The following is a 14,824-nucleotide window of genomic DNA, read 5'->3' as shown; positions in this document are numbered from 1 at the left end:
GTTAACCAAATCTCCCTCGATGTGAAATCTCGAAAACGTCCCGAGTAGGAATCTCACCGGCTCTTTCCAAAGTAGCATCAAGCCTCCACTCCTACCAAGACAGTCCACCGTCATACAACCCTCAAAACCCAGCATCACTCTCACCCTTTCAGCCCCCTCGCGCCGTAGTCTAGTTTCCGAAAGAAAAACAAAGTCGGGACTATGATCACGGACGTGGGCGAGGAGGGCTGACCTCGTCCCGGGGTTCCCTAACCCCTGGACGTTCCAAATAACGCCTATCATCGCGTTCGGCGGCCCTCGCTCTCGAGGGGCGCCGCTCTCTCATCAGGAACAACTAAGGTCGAATCTAGTGAACTAGAAACTTCCAAAGCGCGCGTAACAGAAAATAAACCTCTCGTCTCTAGGTCAAGTGTAGCAGAAAGTAAGTCTCTATCCCCTATAACAAGAGTGTTAGGGCAAGGGAAACTAACCTGGCTCGTCGAGGCATGAGAGTGAGAGCTTGAGGTCCCAGGCGGGAGACTCCCTAAGAGGCGCGCCATTTTCTTCAGGTTTCCCGATTTGCCCCGGTCGCTCTCTAACTCGTGATCGTCTCCACCCGGTCCTGCTAAGAGCAGACTCATCTCTGGCCCCTTATCCAGAGAAGGGAGCTTCCTCTTGCCCAAATGCCTATCATGCCCAGAAGTGGGACCCTCAGGACCGAGCTCCACCCCACCACTAGCCTCGAAAAGCCGCGCCATCCTCTTGACCTTGCCCACTCTAAGGTGCTCGTTAGACAATCTTTTCCCTGCTCCATCTTTTTCCTGCTCGGTAGGCAAAATTCCTAGACCGCCAGCCCTTCCATCACCACTGCAAACGTTGGTCTCGCCAGCAGGCCTCCCAGCACTGGGCTGAGTCTTCATCACCTGAGGCCCATGAGCAGGAAGCCTTCCTTGAAGTGGAGGGACAAAAATGGGCCCAGCATCGACAGGGCCTTCCAGAAGCCCATTCCCTCTCCTGGTCTGCCCCACGTGAAAGGGTGGCCCAGCTTTGACATCTCTCGCCACCTCAGCCCTGGATGAGGAGGTACAAGCGGGTCCCACCCGTTGAGGAATCCCAAGCTTGGGAGAGAGACGTTCCTTAAAACCCTCGGCAGAATTGATTAAAAGAGAGGCTTCAGCAACCTCGTTCCCCACGTCAACCACTTTGCCCTCATCTTTTTGCCCTTTTCCTTTTTTTCCTCCAGAACCCTGCAGCTCCACAGTGTCCTTCTCAGCCCATCCCACGAAAGAAGGTTGGTCTTCTCCTGGATTTGGGCTGGTACGAGGGTTGTTGCGTCGAATCGGGAAAGGGGATCCAGACTCCAACGGTCCTGGGTCAGACGCCTCGCCTGTGGGCCCACTCGCCGTCGTCGCCTTGCCCCTCGCCGTCGTAGCCTTCCCCCTCGCCCGCGTCGCACGCCCCGCCAGACCGGGTCCCGGTCGTTTCCTTTGCCCCGCCGCCCTCGGTTGTGGCTTCTCCCTCATCGGAGTCTTCCCGTCGACGGGGCCTGTGTCGCTTCCATAGAGGTGGGATTTCCCCTTATCTCTCGGCTGGGTTTCATTAATCTCCTCCCCTATCTCGGTCCTGGGCTCAGAGCCCGCCGCCGCCGTGGGGGACGGGGTCTTGTCGCCCTGGGCCCCATCCTCGACTTCCATATCCGCCATGTCTTGTCCCGTGTGCTTCGCCTCTCCCGGGGATTTTGAGACAGAGGGATTGACGCCCGCTCTGTTACCTTCGTCAGTAGTTTATATATAGATTACACGCCCTAAAAAAGTATTCGTAACTTTTTTTTTTTTTGTAATTTTTTTTTTTTTTTTTTTTGTAATTTTTTTTAATATTAATCGTTGAATTTTTTTATTTTTATAAATAACTGTTTTCAATAACAGTTAATCATATTTCAATAGTTGTTGATCAGATTTCAATAGTTGTTGATTATATTTCAATAATTATTGACTATATTTTAATAATAGTTAATCAGATTTCAATAACAATTAATCATATTTTAATAATTGGTGATCAGTATTCAATAATTGTTGATTAAATTTCTGAAATATGAAAGTATTTTTTGTCCGAAAAAAAAAGGATTCATATTTTAAAAATATGAATGAAATATAAAAAGTGAGGCATGTTTTAAGTTAGTTATAAAATTTTCTCACTTAAAATAAATAGAGAAAGTTTTTCTAAAAAGAATAACTAAAATATGTGTATATATATATTTATCAAATTAAATAAAGCAAGTGGTTTTTAGTTTAGTGAAGGTCAATTGAGAAAAAAACAAATGCTTTTAACGGATAGGTGCAATACAAGAAGAGATCAAAACCCTTGTAAGTTTGAGCTTATAAATTCACGTACAAATCAAATATTTAGAATAAATTAAAAATAAAAAACATTTAGTTCAGAATTTCAAAATAAAACTATGTAACAAAATAAAAAAAGTAAAAAACGGGATTTTGCCATGCTAATTTGCCACCCATATCATACGAAGACTATTTAAAAAAAAAACGTAAAATGAAATTGTACGTTTGAAGTAGCTTAATTAGCTATACAAAAATTTAAAATGTGTTAAATTTAAAATTACAATGCACGTGTTATATATTTGTTCATTGAATAAAAGGAACACTAGGTTGAACAAATACTAATAGTGATTGCTAGATCAAGCCCACAAAGATAATGAACAAGTAATAAAACATGAAAAAAAAAAAATGACACATAAGTAATCTAGAAAAAAAAAATCAACTCATTGGATTTCTTTAGGTGTTTGAGAACCAATCCTTGATAACAATCATAAAATTGAATAATTAAGAGAAACCTCATTAAAAAAAAACCAGATCATAGCTAATTTTTCCATATTTTAAGCCATTAAAATACATAACTACATTATTACAGTTTTGTAATTACTGATTCTGCGCAACTGTTTCAGAAAGTGTTTGTAACAGAAAGTGCGACAGTTGCTGAAATTTAGAGAAACAAAAGATTAACGATATGAGTGCGGAATAATAAAGAGACACCAGAGTTGGTAACCCAGTTCGGCAATCCGTGCCTACGTCTGGAGGACCTTTGCCCGGTGGAAAGCAATTTACTATGATAACGTGGTACAATAAGGATTTACACTCAACGACTCCCTCGCTAGTTACCCAACCTACGTCTATCCTCTTCAACAGTAACTTAGGCTCCCCCTAAGCACGAGATCCCCTCGATTCCCACAGAAAATCTCTCCCGAGACTTCTAAACGTGTTTCCCAACAAAAACAATTGAAAAACCTAACCTCTAGCTTCTAATACAATCACCCGTATATAGGCAACAAATCAGAGCTAAAAAACACCTTAAAAGCTTGAACACAGGTCGTTCTAAGCTCAGCTAAACACTCAAATAAATCTCTCAAAAGGCGTGAGTGTAGATGGTGTGGTGATGACCTATTTATATGAGAAAACTAGGTCAACACAAATCTTGAAGTCGGATTAGGAACACCAGCCCATTATCTCATTAATCCACGCTGGAATCCTTCTTCAAGTCGGAGTAGCAAAGCCCAAAAGTCAATGGGCCGAGACGGTTATACAGGATTGTTACAACACAAACTGCGACACTTGTGACCGAAAATTGTAACAAAGCCCAACGCTATCCGATAATATATTCCACGATTCTATATTATTTTGCCAACATTAAATCGCCAATTAATGTAACAACAATCTCCCCATTTGGCGTTTAAAGGCAAAACAGAATCGTACCTGTGACATTTGTGACGATGACGACGACGACGAAGCTTCAACACCATTATAGAAGAGTCACCAAGAGTCACATAATCTCCCCCTTTTTGCCATAAACATACCTCCAAATTTGAACAACCACCATACAACAATTTTCTCCCCCTGAATATGATGCATCATCGTAGATCTCGTTTCATGTCGAAAAGAAGATATCACGGCGTCGGAGAAAACACGACCCAAGCTCAATACAAAAGCTTCTAGCTCAATGAGTGTAGAAAAGAGGCGCTCATGGTGGTGTAAATCTACTCCGGAGGTGGAGAAAAACGTTGGTTCATCGGAGAAGAAACCAAAAAATTTCGGAATAGATCGCAACTACTCCGATCACCGTTGCCAAACACGAGTTTCTGAATTCGTTAACCGTTGGATCGTCACGAAATTTGTACACCATGGTCGTAACACATAAAGGTACATTCTGAATGGTGGAGATTGGATTCTGAGACGTTTAATTCTGTCTTCCGAGTGATAAACCAGAGCAGTAAAATCTGCAACTTTTATTTTTTATTTTTTTTTTTTCGAATTTCGACTTTCTTTCCCCCTTTTTTTTTTTTTTTTGAATTTCGACTTTTGATTTTTTTTTTTCGAACTTTGACTCCGATTTTTTTTTTTTTTTTTTTTTTTTGGAGGAGCTAGGGAAAAAAAAACGAAAAACACAAAGACAACTACTCGGACGAACACTAAAATTCCGAGTTAACATGACAACTTGCACTTGAGGTAAAAAAAATATCGTACCTCAATAAAAGTGTATTCGAGCATTAATTTTCCATATTTATACTCGAATACACGTCGATGATAAATCACGAATCAGTCACACAAAGACCCACGACAGGTCTAAGTGATTCGAACTTTGAATCGTCTTTCGTGAAAATATCTGCAAGTTGTTGTTTCGGAACAACATCCTCTTTTATGAAGTTACCGCATACGATAGATTGCTCGTCTTTGGTCGGGACTTTCAGAGGAGTACACGCACCGTGATTTTGTGGATCTTTGACTTTCCAAACTTTTTTCATGGCAAGAGGGTTTGACCTTAAACGTCTTTTCTTTTTCAGATCTTTCAGTAGCTTGTAACACCAGGGTTTAATATGACCCTTCTTCGCACAGTAATGACAAACCCAAGATTTTTGGCTCGCCTTCACAGGTGTTGCAGAAACTGTTGTAACAGTTGTTGAGCCAGTAGCTTCATTCTGGAAATTTATGCTCGGGACAAATATAGTCTTAGAGCTGGATGCTCCTCCTCTCTGATAGCCTAGACCATGATGATCGCCATTGGTTTTTCCTATACATAAAATTTCATCAAGTTTTGACGTTCCAGAATTGAGTATTCTAATATTTTTCTTCAAGAGAGTTATTTCAGAAAGAAACTTATCTTGTTGAGATCTTTCAGATTTCAATTCTTCATTTAAGGAGGCAACAGAGGCAATGAGTTCATCCTTTTCTTTTGAAGCGGTGGCAATCTTCTCATAAAGCCTTTGATTAAGACTAACAACCTCATTCCACTTGCTGTAGAGAAGTCCATAAGCCTTGGTAACAGACTCAAGTGTTAATTCTTCTTCATCTTCTTCGTTGCTGCTGACTTCAGAGTCGCTGTTGTAGAAAACGTCACTAACACAACTTGCGACAGTGTTGCATGGCTTCAAATTGTCTTGAGAATCACGGGCAGTAAAAGCAAGGAAGTTGTCGATAATGTCTTCCTCTTCTGAATCCTCATCACTCCAAGTACGGGTGTTATAGCTTTTGTTACGCTTCTTGAGGGTGTTGGCACATTCTGCTTGGATATGACCGAATCCATGACATTCTCGACATTGAATCCCCTTAGCTTTGACATTCAGATCTGTGGAAATTTCGTTGGCGTTGGATCTGTTTCGGGAACTGTCAGAGGCAGTTTCTGAAACACTTCTGCTAGTGTTGTTCATCCTCTTCATGAATTTGCCAAAGTTCTTAGCCAGAAGAGAGATAGTCCTAGCCAAGTCTTCATCTTCAGTAAGGCCGTGGTTGTTGTCGAGGTCAGCTTTCAATGCAATTCCATGAGTCTTTGGCTCGGGATTGTGGTGCTCATCGTTCATCTCAAAGGTTCTGAGGGAACCCATTAACTCTTCCAGCTTCATTGTGGATATGTCTTTAGCCTCTTCAATGGCAGTGACTTTGTAGATGAACCGCTTCGGAAGCGACCGTAGAACTTTTCTGACAAGTTTTTCCTCAGACATTTTTTCACCAAGGGCAAACGATTCATTAGACAAGTCACAAAGTCTAGAATTGAATTCACTAATCGTTTCATCTTCTGTCATTCTTAAGTTCTCAAATTTAGTAGTCAAAAGCTGGAGACGAGACATTCGTACCGTATCAGTTCCTTCATGAGTGACTTGAAGGATATTCCATGCGTCTTTGGCCACTTCACATGTAGAAATCAGCTTGAATGTGTTGGGGTCGACGGCAGCCATGATCGCATTAAGAGCTTTAGAGTTACCGCTTGCCAGTTTATCTTCATTCACAGACCAATCAACTTCAGGTTTCAAAACAGTCTCTCCGGCACCATCGGTGGTGGTGGGGTGCTTCCAGCCAGTGAGGACGGCTCTCCAAGCTTTCTCGTCTAGTGCTTTTAAGAAGGCTTTCATCCGAGCTTTCCAATACGAGTAGTTTCCACCGTCGAGGAGGGGCGGACGGCCAATAGATGCACCTTCTCTCATGAACTCCATCTCTAAATAAACAGATCAGTAACACTACGGATCACACTCAACAAGACTGAGTGAACCGCTCTGATACCAATTGTAATTACTGATTCTGCGCAACTGTTTCAGAAAGTGTTTGTAACAGAAAGTGCGACAGTTGCTGAAATTTAGAGAAACAAAAGATTAACGATATGAGTGCAGAATAATAAAGAGACACCAGAGTTGGTAACCCAGTTCGGCAATCCGTGCCTACGTCTGGAGGGTCTTTGCCCGGTGGAAAGCAATTTACTATGATAACGTGGTACAATAAGGATTTACACTCAACGACTCCCTCGCTAGTTACCCAACCTACGTCTATCCTCTTCAACAGCAACTTAGGCTCCCCCTAAGCATGAGATCCCCTCGATTCCCACAGAAAATATCTCCCGAGACTTCTAAACGTGTTTCCCAACAAAAACAATTGAAAAACCTAACCTCTAGCTTCTAATACAATCACCCGTATATAGGCAACAAAACAGAGGTAAAAGACACCTTAAAAGCTTGAACACAGGTCGTTCTAAGCTCAGCTAAACACTCAAATAAATCTCTCAAAAGGCGTGAGTGTAGATGGTGTGGTGATGACCTATTTATATGAGAAAACTAGGTCAACACAAATCTTGAAGTCGGATTAGGAACATCAGCCCATTATCTCATTAATCCACGCTGGAATCCTTCTTCAAGTCGGAGTAGCAAAGCCCAAAAGTCAATGGGCCGAGACTGTTATACAGGACTGTTACAACACAAACTGCGACACTTGTGACCGAAAATTGTAACAAAGCCCAACGCTATCCGATAATATATTCCACGATTTTATATTATTTTGCCAACATTAAATCGCCAATTAATGTAACAACAAGTTTGTTCTCACCGAGTCTTGAATACTTAAATTATTATACTTTTTCTTCTCAAAAGTTCGTAGTTTAATCATATGATTATTTATGCTAAAAAATTAAAAAAATAAGTGATGAGATATCTTTATATTATTCTAAAAAGTAATATTTTAAATATAACTTACTTGTAATATGACACATAAATATTATTTCAATTTGTGCTATTTTTTAAATTATTAAGTAATTAAACTATAATGTTAACTTGAGAATACAAATGAGGATATGTCTACCTCTCCGTGTAACGTAACCGTATGATTTTAATAATGAAGATTAGGAAGTGGCGCGTTGAGCTTAGTCCATGACAGGTTGGAAATACCACCCCAACTCTTTTTTTTTTTCAACAAATATATGATTGGTTCTTTTATCAGAAAAAAAAAAATATATCATTGGTTCTCGTGACAATTACGCAATAACTTTACTAATCAATTGAATTCAGCGAGCTTTTAAGTTATAAGTTATAACAACATTCCATATTCGATACGGACTCGCTTCTTGAAATTCAGACACCATTGACTTTTTCTATACCAAGTCGTACGACTACTAGATCTTCTATATGCGTACACACGTGATTAATTAATTACTGCTCTTCACACACCTATTTTTAGTTTCAGATAATTAGTTCGGAGTCGGAATTTTCGTGTCTCGTCATAACAAAAATCTTATATTTTTGGGGACCCATAGATTTTTACCCGCGCGGAATTCGCTCGGTACGTAATTCACGCAATCGCCTTCTTTCTTGTTCTAATTAATTTGCTTATGATTATTAATCTAAGATAAGTTCGATCCGATTAAGGTTTTTCTTTTTCAATAATCTTTTCTGAGAAAATCCTTCTAATGCTTCAGGGAATCGGAATCATGGGCACTTCGTGTTCTGATGATCATCTCTATCCCTTGACTAGCTTGCAAATCGGGTAATTATTTATCCAGCAATATATATCAGATTAACAACATTTCATATACATTGTTAAATTGGTTCTGTTTGATGCTCTTAATTTTTTTTTTCATACGCAATTTGTTGAAAGAGAAGAATCGGATTCATAAAATGGATGCTGCTTACTTTATAATTGTTAATATTATTTGCTGGTTTTAGGTCATTAAAGACCAAGAAATTCTGTTGTAACTCTTTTTTTTGTTTTTTGTTTTTTTTTTTAATCAGAAAAAGGTGTTGTGACTGTTGTGACTCTTCTGTTAGAACATTGTTTGATTCTATATTGACTAAATAGGGATTTCAAGACAAATCTGTCACAGGCGTTCCTGTATTTCGCCTCTGATAGCAAGAAGTTTCTTATTCTTGTTGACAATCAATCTTGGAGGAAAATGAAGCACTCAAAATCAACCCACATAAAGGCATTTGTGACAACTGTGAGTTCTTTCTTACAATTGATGAAAATGAAATCATTTTTGTAACACACCAAGTAAATTATTAAGATTTACAGTGCAGAACTTCTTCACCATTTAGAAACACAAAGCCTCTGCAAAGGAGTCCAAGCTTCAGACTAATATCCCCTGATTTCGGACTCATCGAGAACTTGTACAAATGGCTTCCGAACATCGTCCGAAAATCCTTTCACGGCTTCATCGTCTTCGAAGTCTTGTGGAAAGACGTCCGCGGCATCAACTACCTCAACGAGCTTCAAGTAAGCAAAAAATTTATTTAAAAAAAAAAAAAAACCATTGGACATGGACTAAAGAAAACCGTGTGACAGAGCGACGGTACATTCGCATTGGAAGTGAAATCGCTGACGAAGCGGGAATTCAGCAGCGTCGACCAAGCTCTGAGCTCCACGTCGTCGTGGTTCTCTGGGTCCGAATCCGAGACTCGGACCCTGAGGACCAATCTGACACGTCTCCTGGGAAAAACAAGCGTCCTCGGTGAAAGCGAAAGTGACACGATAGAGGCGATAAAGTACAGAGACACTCTGTTACAGTGCAGTTTCGATGACAGAGATTTGCCGTCGGAGCTGAGGCCCATAATCACGTCGGAACTGAGGCTTCTGACCCTTCTCGAGTCGGGTCTCCCATCGTGGGTCGTGTTTTTACAATCGTACCCGGTCTTATGCGCTCTTTACCGGCCTTGGATGAGGCCCGTTTTCAGGGCAATGTACGTCCTCGCGTCCCTAGTCACGGTCATAATCGGGTTCTACGATCTCTACAAGAACGTGCCTCTCCTCAAATCGGCTGTGTCTCGCCTCTTATGCGGCCCGATCTTCAAGTGGATCGAGTCCTGGGACATGCTTTCCAGGATCAGGTACTGATAATCTAATCATGGGTTAGTGGTTAACCGTGTTGGAACGGTTGAATTAAACTGTTAACCATGTATCCTTTATGTTTTATCTCTGTAACTGATGAAATTCGACAAACAATTTCAAATTTTTTTATAGAGGAGAAAGATGGAGTGGACAAGATCTTCCTATTACTCAGTTTCTCCTTGAAATTGTATTTTTACCTCAACAAATTTAAATGCCCTCGAAGCTTTTGAAAATTGTAATTTTTGCGAATTTTTTTTTAAATCAATTTTATATTTTTTGTTTAAAATTTTATGATTTTTAAATTTGTCCTCTTTGAACTTTGTTTTATAAATTAATTTAACTGCATGAATTATGCTTTGATTTAATCGTGTAGTTAAATTTAACCGTGAATATTTGATTAATGAGGGAAGTTAAATTTAATTTTGGATATTTAGTTAATGAGGGATGGTTAAATTTAACCGGCTAATTGTCTCGCTATATATTAGGTACCTCGGAACCATGCTCTTCCTTCACAACCTCGAGAAGGCCGTGAAGATTTTCCTCGCGGTGGCTCGCTGGATCAAGCTCTCACTCTCGCTCGTCAGAGAGACGATCCTCGCGTACCCCTTCGAGATCGTGTCCGAGCTTTTCGCACCCTTGTCAAGCCTTTTCACGGCAGCGATGGATTTTTTTCGCGTTGTGATCGATAACTTGGACGATGTCTTGCTCGCACCGTTTAAGTTCGTCTCTTCGTACTTTTCGGGTTTAGGTATTATTATTGAACAAATCTCCTTTATTAAGGAATTTTTATTTATTTTTTTTCATTAAACACTTCTATGTTCTATCTGTCTCACCATAGGTACATTGTTTTACCCAATACTAAGTTCCTTTTGGGAGTTGGTGCTATTTGCTTCACAAGGCTTTCTTGTGCTAGCAAATTACTTGAGCTCTCTGCTTTATGAAGTCAAAGAAGTGGTTGAAGATTGCTTTGGATTCACGGTCAACTCGATTAGTCAACTTCAGCATTTGGTCCGTGGGAAGCCCGATTCGTCGGACTTCTCGTATTGGCATTCGCTTTGGAAAGATCTCTTCTCAAAGGTTTTGGAGCCAAACTTACAAACTCTCTATTCTAATTACGCGTTGGATGAATTAGGAATAGAAAAATATCAATAACTCGGTGTTTTGACAAAATGCTATGATTGACAATATCAATATCAATATCTTTTTTTTTTTTTTTTTTTCCCTTGAAAATACTATATTTTTTAAGTCGATTACATATATCTCATGCGTTTTCATAAAATGCCACAATATATTCCATAGTGTTTACAAAATCTACACTTTAATGATTTAATTTCGAATTTTGCTAACTTTTCTATGTGATAATCTAGATAAGACTAAATTACCTTTAATTTGAAAAATAAAAACCAATGGAGAAATACATATTGTTTATAAATTTACACCGAATCACATGTACTATTTTTTTTCTCTATGAAAGATGTAGTCGATAATTTTTTTAATTTTTTTTTTATATTTAAAGATTTTTTTTTCAATTTAAGGGGATTTTTTTTTTTTCAATTTAAAGGAATTTTTTTAGTTCAAATAATTGACATTGGTATTTTGTGAAAATTCTGTATTTGTGGTCGACTAAATAATAAATAAAAAAATCAAAATTTGTATTTCGTGAAAGCATAAACTATATGATATTTTACTAAAGAAACCGACTTTTGTCCAATTAACATGCAGGTTTTTCGTTCACTCCAAAGTGTTATACGTATTCTATGTACGTTTGTGGCGTCTTTGACGCGGCACAGACTAAGGTAATACTAATGACGATCGAAAAGCTTTTCTGTCTATTTAATCAAAACCTAGATGTTGCTTTCTCACAATTACATGGTCAAATTTGCAATTAAGGGGTTAATTACATGGTCAATTGCATATAACTACGAAAAATCTCAACTATGCAGCATCTACAACTACGTACAGACATTTGTTCAGAAGCTTAGGAATCAACCTGTTTGCATTTCCTCTGATGGCTGTTCTTGTTGTCAAGCGCCTCAACCCGATGATAATACTAAGGTAAAATATACGATCAATTATTGGCTGGGTCGCTAATGAGAATACAAAATATATTTTCAAGAAATTTAAAATGTTGATAGTTTTTTTTTAATATATAAATGGAAATTTTGTTAAAAATAAAAAATAAGCGCCGAAATTTTGAATTTTTTGTCGACTTTAGCCGGAGTTACAATTTACAGGAGCTGTCAGAGGGTGAAAATTATTAAATTAAGCATACAATTACAAACACCAAAAGTTTTCTAAGCTTTGAAAATGGGGATTTCTATATGGTTTTGTATCTTTAGGAGAAAATTTATTGTTGCTTCTAAGACGGTTATATTTTTATACTAATGCAGGTTGGTGGAAGAGAATGTAAATATTGTAAGAAAGTATTATAACACGGAAGAGCAGGAGTCTCATTTCTTCAATATCTCATCATAGACCATAGTTGAATTGTAAATAGATAAAAAAAAAAAAAATCTTCTTCAAATGTACATCTAGCTATTTCTAAAAAAAATAAAACTAGTCCGTTTATTTTTTCTGTTATAGTTTTCTGGCTTTGTTTGTTAAATTGATCGCAACCTCGAGGCTGTATATTGAAATGGCACCCGTATATGATAGAAAAAGAAGAATTTATATAATTCTTTTTGGAAGAATTTATATAATTCTTTTTGACGGGTACTTAAAAATTATAGATAAATTATCAATTAATTATGAAAATATCTAATGTTATAATGTATTCCCAACATACTCTTTGAGTTGTTACTTTGGTGCTTGATTTTCAAGTAATATAGCTTGTCAAATAATTTCTAATTGCTCATCTCGTATTGTTGGTTCTCCATACTTGTTTTGGTAATAATTAATTGTAAACAAAGAAATGTAAGTGCTAAGCATTTCAAAACATAAGTTAAAACCTTGTAATATAATGCGTTGGTCTAAGATAAATGCATAAGAATACAAGCTTCGAATGAAAAAGAAAAAGCATTGCCATACCTTCATTTTCTCGAAGACGCCGGAAAAAGACCACGTCTTCAATGAATTGAGAGAGAGGGAGGTCTATATCTTGTGCAATTTATATAGATTGCAAGCGATGATGTATGTTCTTCATATACATAAAAGAAGTTTGTGGCATCGAAAAAATCCTTTAGAAGCTCACAAATTTCCTTCTCCACAATCCAATCCTACTTGGTGATCATTACTTGATGTCCGATCTCCGCATGATAAAATTATGAGAAAAATTGAGTGTATAGAACTATGTCTCCAACTTGACTCGTACACCAAGTTCCATTAAACTAACATATTTGACTTACACGACGATGCACGGTCGATCCACCATGTACACATCCCATGAGTCGCATTGAGAGTTTAGGTCTTTCATGTCGGCGAAGTACGGTTTTAACATTTGACATACCTTGTACAATCAAGTTCATTGATGTGGGCCTCACGTTGTTAGTAAAAAATAACATCGAATTATTTGAGCGCTAATCATCTGGGTAAGTACTTGTTTGGTGTAACAATTTTATGTAATTTAAAAAGCATAAGTGATGTTATGTAATTTCAGAAACTTAAATGGTATTTATGTAATTTTAGAAACTAAATGAGTTTTACCGTCGTATTGTAGCATGAACAGTAATATGTGATTATTGGCTGGTTCTGTCCTTTATATATATAATAATAAATATTATGTATATGTATATATATTTATATGAGAATTTAAAATTATTCATTTTTTAATATTCTTATATAAAACATCATAAATATTCTACATTTCTAATTATAACGCAATCTAGTTACAATGTAAGTAGAGAATGCAACAACAAATTTACTCATAAATGTTTATATTTTCTTTTGAGTCAAAATAAAGCCGAACATAATAAATAGTAAGGAAGTAAAAAAACACAACCACATCTCATAATAATTATGTTAGATTGTCACCTTAATAAATTAATTTTAAGAATAATAAAAAGTACCAATATGATAAATTCGTGGTTTTATAAATTTTATGTTATTAAATTTTCGCAGGGAGGGCTCCTAAAATTAGCATACATACCTGGTATTTTATGAACGGTTGTACTAAGCGTGTTACGAACATGTGATCAATGAATTAAAAAATAGGATATGATATTTTGTACTCTAATTAATAATAATCAGCATTAGACAAGAAATCGAATTTGCAAGGGCACATAAAACCCAAAAATTCAAAAGTCAGTTTTTGGTAAGAAAAATCGAGACGATGAAAAGCTCGAGACGGTGTAAATAAATGAAGGACATATGTTAAGAAATTTATAAGAGAAAGTTAGGAGCGGTTTGTAGATTGCACGACAGAGTTTGCATGACGGTCCTTGAAAATCATTGTGCAAATTCTCAGTTTTTCATTTTGCATAATGGTTTAAAAATAAGCACAAAATACCAAATTTTAATTAGCAGTTATTTTACAAGATTTTTTTTTCTAGATACATGTTTGATATTTTAAATAGGGAAGTTGAAATGAAGATAGGAGACTTTTGCTTAATTTTAATCAATTTTGAGTGACCTTACCAATGCCAGCCCATTCCCCTTCAAATTTGCTAAATTGCTAGCCATAGAAAATGCCATTTATTTTCATTGTTTTCTGCTATTATTCATGAATATCAAATTCATACTAAACAGTGGGGTATATTCATTCATTTCGCCTTGGTATCCTATCAAATTCATACTAAACAGTGGGGTATATCCATTAATTTTTTCAACCCCATAACAGTTGGAGAGATAACTTACAATGTAATTTTCCAAAATAAAAAACATTTCCCATTTAGCTAGCCATGATCGTTTTCCTACTCATTTTCCATTTCATGCATGATAGTAAAGATATGTGTGAGTCAAGTCGCCTATATATGAGCGATGTCCAGTCTACTTCTTTCACCTATCCATTACTTCCATCATATGTTTCTTTTATTCGTTATATATCTTTTATTTTTATTTTTTTATTTGATCCTTTTGTTATCCCAAACGAAATGAGTTCTGTGAAAGGCGGCTCAATTATAAAATATGGAGGCCTCTTCAATCCCCACATTATTTGGTAAGCAAGCTTTTCTTCGTCCTATTAGCTTTCAGAATATGTGTTATCTCTTAGAAATAGAATTTCATTTCTCTGGATTATGGAGTACCATTGTTATATATATATATAT

At 37.3% G+C, this 14,824-nt stretch overlaps 1 protein-coding gene across 2 annotated transcripts; it reads left to right on the top strand.

The window, feature by feature from the left end:
• The first annotated feature begins 7,859 nt into the window (after positions 1 to 7,859).
• Positions 7,860 to 12,144, top strand: LOC149388091 (uncharacterized). 2 transcript variants are annotated; one of them, XM_089623723.1, is made up of 10 exons: positions 7,860 to 8,081; positions 8,218 to 8,285; positions 8,623 to 8,736; positions 8,811 to 9,011; positions 9,081 to 9,622; positions 10,109 to 10,371; positions 10,462 to 10,700; positions 11,346 to 11,419; positions 11,567 to 11,678; positions 12,014 to 12,144. In XM_089623723.1, the coding sequence occupies exons 3-10, from the start codon at positions 8,692 to 8,694 to the stop codon at positions 12,053 to 12,055; spliced, it is 1,518 nt and encodes a 505-aa protein (XP_089479849.1). In that variant the 5' UTR covers positions 7,860 to 8,081; positions 8,218 to 8,285; positions 8,623 to 8,691; the 3' UTR covers positions 12,056 to 12,144. The 2 variants fall into 2 exon arrangements, with proteins under 2 accessions (XP_089479849.1, XP_089479848.1); XM_089623722.1 differs by having other exon boundaries at positions 8,598 to 8,736.
• Positions 12,145 to 14,824: the final 2,680 nt, after the last annotated feature.

The sequence above is a fragment of the Urtica dioica genome, chromosome 8 (assembly GCF_054948205.1).
Source record: "Urtica dioica subsp. dioica isolate 48M chromosome 8, U.dioica_male_clone48M_v1_H2, whole genome shotgun sequence".
In the NCBI taxonomy this organism is placed as follows: domain Eukaryota; kingdom Viridiplantae; phylum Streptophyta; class Magnoliopsida; order Rosales; family Urticaceae; genus Urtica; species Urtica dioica.
The sequence above is the reverse complement of the archived record's forward strand: the minus strand, read 5'-3'. Positions and strand labels throughout refer to the sequence as shown.

Coding starts and splice junctions, on each gene's coding strand:
- LOC149388091 (XM_089623722.1), top strand. CDS start 8,230: ATGGGCACTTCGTGTTCTGATGATCATCTCTATCCCTTGACTAGCTTG. Junction 10,372..10,461: donor TTCGTACTTTTCGGGTTTAG/GTATTATTATTG, acceptor GTCTCACCATAG/GTACATTGTTTTACCCAATA. Junction 11,679..12,013: donor AACCCGATGATAATACTAAG/GTAAAATATACG, acceptor ATACTAATGCAG/GTTGGTGGAAGAGAATGTAA.